Source organism: Echinops telfairi, unplaced genomic scaffold (genome assembly GCF_000313985.2).
Source record: "Echinops telfairi isolate 266 unplaced genomic scaffold, ASM31398v2 ScPeMD7_3;HRSCAF=10, whole genome shotgun sequence".
Classification (NCBI taxonomy): domain Eukaryota; kingdom Metazoa; phylum Chordata; class Mammalia; order Afrosoricida; family Tenrecidae; genus Echinops; species Echinops telfairi.
The window spans coordinates 34,429,549-34,433,089 of record NW_022103899.1 but is presented as its reverse complement, the minus strand read 5'-3'; the positions used below and the strand labels follow the sequence as shown (position 1 = coordinate 34,433,089).

At 45.5% G+C, this 3,541-nt stretch overlaps 1 protein-coding gene and 1 pseudogene across 1 annotated transcript in view; both read right to left on the bottom strand.

Annotated features, from left to right (window-relative positions):
* The window catches only part of LOC101649379 (amyloid-beta precursor protein-like), a 3,558-nt gene extending 2,206 nt beyond the window's left edge, over positions 1 to 1,352 (bottom strand). The window contains 2 exon segments of the mRNA XM_045296762.1: positions 6 to 237; positions 1,323 to 1,352. Of these exon segments, the coding sequence (XP_045152697.1) occupies positions 6 to 237; positions 1,323 to 1,352 (262 nt within the window).
* A 722-nt stretch (positions 1,353 to 2,074) lies between these two features.
* LOC101649067 lies at positions 2,075 to 3,325 on the bottom strand (annotated as a pseudogene).
* Positions 3,326 to 3,541: the final 216 nt, after the last annotated feature.

The window sequence follows — 3,541 nt, the reverse complement described above, 5'->3', positions numbered from 1 at the left end:
GGCAGTGGCAATGCTGGTGGTTCTCTCTGTGGCCTCTTCGGAGGGCTCTTCAGCCTCTTCCTCCACCTCATCACCATCCTCATCGTCCTCGTCATCCTCAGCTTTTTCTTCCTCAACATCAGCTACTTCCTCCTCTTCTGCTACTTCTACTACTTTGGCTTCACACCCATCCGCATAGTCAGCGTCTGCTCCTCCCTACCAGGCATCCGAGTCATCCTCCTCAGAGGCCCTTTTGCCCTTTGGTCATCGACCAGCATCAGTGAATATTCAACTTAGGGGCACCATTCTAGGGGTCAGACATTTGGGGAGCAGAGGAAAGCTCTGCTGACAGCCCATCTTAAGGAAAGTCAGTACTTTGGAGCTGTGAGGGCTCTCTGTTTTTGCGCAGCGAGAGCTCTTGAGGTAGCACTGTGAAGGGCGAGGAATGAGGAACAGCAAACAAGGCCCATGTGAACTATCTGCTGAGTTGTGCCCTGCCCCTTTAACCAGGCTTCCTAGTTGTCCTGGTGCTAACACAGGAGCTACACCTTGGTCCTCTCCAGGCATGAAATAAACATTTTTTGGTGTGTTCCATCGCTCACTTCCCCCGTGTTGTCTTTCCCTTGGCTGCCGCCGCTCTGGGTCACACTGCTTCTGATCCTGAACACTTGACGTCTTGAGGATTGGTTTTAGGTTTGATTTTTCACCTCCTGGAATATGTTGTTTGGTTTGTGAGGGTTTCAGTACAAATGCTGCTGTCTATTTCTGTGCACTTACCAATGGAACCCAAACAGAAGGAAATAAAGCATTGATACCAAAATTGGGGAAATGTGTCCATTTGGACCAAACATTGTTTTTCTTTTTATTCTTTTTTTTTCCATCTTAATATGTACCAGTGGCACTTAACCAAAAGCTACAGTGATATAGCCATGTGCTGTGGTTGGAACAGATACAGTCTCCTTGACCTATAATGAAACCGCTAGGAATTTGTTTATACAATTTGAATTTTTGGTGTATAAGAGGTGAATTACATTTAGGCTTAATCCTGTTTTTAAGATATGGTAGTCATCTAACTGCTGTTTTCATGATACTTTCTAGAAAAACCTACAAAGAACTAGGCTCTGTATTTAGAACAAGGATTGCTGCCTGTCCTGACCTTCTCCCAGCCCTACGGAGAAGCATCTGTGCTGCTTTGACCCTTGACACGGATGTGACCTAAAAAGTTGTGGCGCATTTAGGTCAGCTTAGCAGAACTTTTTTTTTTTCTTTTCCATTTAGATGGAGTTGAATAATGGAGATTTTGTGTCTGGGAAATTCCTGAGATCATTGAAAAAGTAACAAACTATTCCTGGTCTCTGATACATAAAATTCATGTTGAGCATTCTCTCAATCATTCAGATTTACTGCCAGTTGGGAGTGGCTTTTTAATTAACTTGACTTTCATTGCACTTCACTCTGCCCATTTTCAGGGGGAGCAAGCGTGGTAACATTTGGGGAGACTGTATCTGTCCATCTCGTGCGGCTGTTTTGAGGGGCTGTCCTATCAGTGAGCAAACGGCATGGCCTTGGAGAGCTCAGATGCATTCATCAAATACTCTTTCAGAGCTCTTGTGGGTGTTAAGTGACATGAGATGGCCCAAAGTCCAAACTGTGCAGTCACGTTGTGACAAACGTACAGTGTGCTGTAAAATCTCAATACAATTTAAATAAAATCTCTATATTAGTAAAAAAAAAAAAGGACCAAGGGCTCAAGCAGAAAATGTTTTGGAAATGACGATGGCAACGTATACAAATGTGCTTGATACAATGGATGTGGGAGCTGTCAGAGCCCCCAACAAAACTATCAAAAAACAAAGCATTTTCAGTAAATGTAGAGCACGATGACTTCTGAAGATGAAGTACACACAGAGATAATTGTTCTAAGGCTTATTCATATTCTCAATTAAACGTTGTCTATATTAAAAAGAGAGAGAGGGGGTAAAAGCCAATTTAACATTTTTCTTAATGGTGGGGAATTTATTTTTGAAAGGATCGTTGGTGACAGGAGGAAAGGGCCAAGGAAGCTCACTCAAAGACGGTCCTCAAGCATGCATGGTCACGTGCCTATGTAGACTTCCTTCTCCTCGGGTGTCATCGGGCCACCAGCTCCGGCCGTTGGCTCACTTCACTGAAGGAGAATGGACAGCCGGCCTCTGTGACCACAGGGTCATCGACCACCTCTTCAAACTCCTCCTCCTCCTCATCTTCTTCCCTGCGGTGCAGAGCCACAGCTGCTAGGCATGGTGGGGAGTCATTATCGCACTCACTGGCCTCATTCGCTGAGTGGCTTCTGTTGGCAGCGGTCGCAGGAGCAGCTGCCCCCATGGAACCAGCCAGGGGAGAGGGGGTCTTCATGTGAATGAACAGTGCTCTCATGACTCCCTCATTATCATCTGGCCCTGAGCGGCCACCTGCACGACCCTGCATTGCGTTTATGTCTAGGCCACGGTCTTTCCTGTCTTCGGACCTGCATGCTCCTTGAACAGTGGTCTCTCCCAACCAAATGGGTCTCCATTTGGCAGACTTTCCTTCCAGGGGGGCTCAATGACTATCTTCTTGGTCAACTGTGTTAGTGACAACATTCTGAGTGTATAAATCTTCATAGGAGGGGCCTTTGGTGGCCCAAGTTCTCGGTGGTGCCAAGATGCACCAACAGCTCTATCAGTAGCTGCTGCACGGTCCTTGTTTTGCTTCAAGGCTGGCATTTCTGTGGGCTCTGGTTCAAATATTTCATAGGTCAAGTTCACATCCTCTGTTTCCCAACACAGTGAATAAATAGGCTCATTAAACCTTTCAAAAGTGTGAGTGCATTTGTTTGGGAGCATTGCTGATTCATCCTCTTCACCTCTATCTGACAAAAAGTACAGTGGAAAATGTCTGTCATGGGATCATGATTTGTTTCTAAGTCTGTAAAAGTACTACTACAGAAAGGACACTTGAAGGAAGCCCGGTTGGCAAAATCTCTCTTCTCAGTTTCGATCCTCCTTCTTGTGTGGTCCAACCTATATCTGACCACCTTAACGAGAGGGCGATAATTGATAAAGTAGTGATTATGGCGAGTGGTTTTCCCATTTGCAGCAGTCTCTACTCTCATTCTGCATTTGATGAATTTATCTCCCTTAAACTATTCAAAGTTGCTTCAGATCCAGCTTGAGCAGCTCCAGCATGTCCCCCTCTTCACACAGGGGTTCTGAATCAAGATGTCCAAGGCCAAGGCGTGCTCAAGGCCGTAACATCCCTGGAGCACACACTTGGCTAACCTCTCCCATGCTGCAGGAACCTCGGTGAGGACATCTCCATCTGCCATCTTTAGCGGCAAACTTCAACTTCAAAGTTATGAAAAGAATCCTTGAGCACTCCTACTTCAGCTTCCCTCAGTGTCTCAATTACCAGTTTAAATGAACACACCACCTGGGCAACAACAAAAATGTCTCTACTGTATCTTTTAATAGCCAGGAACCATCAGCTTTCTTCACCACATTTGCTTATGCACCCATTTTGTCTTTAGCGATTGTGTCAGGAA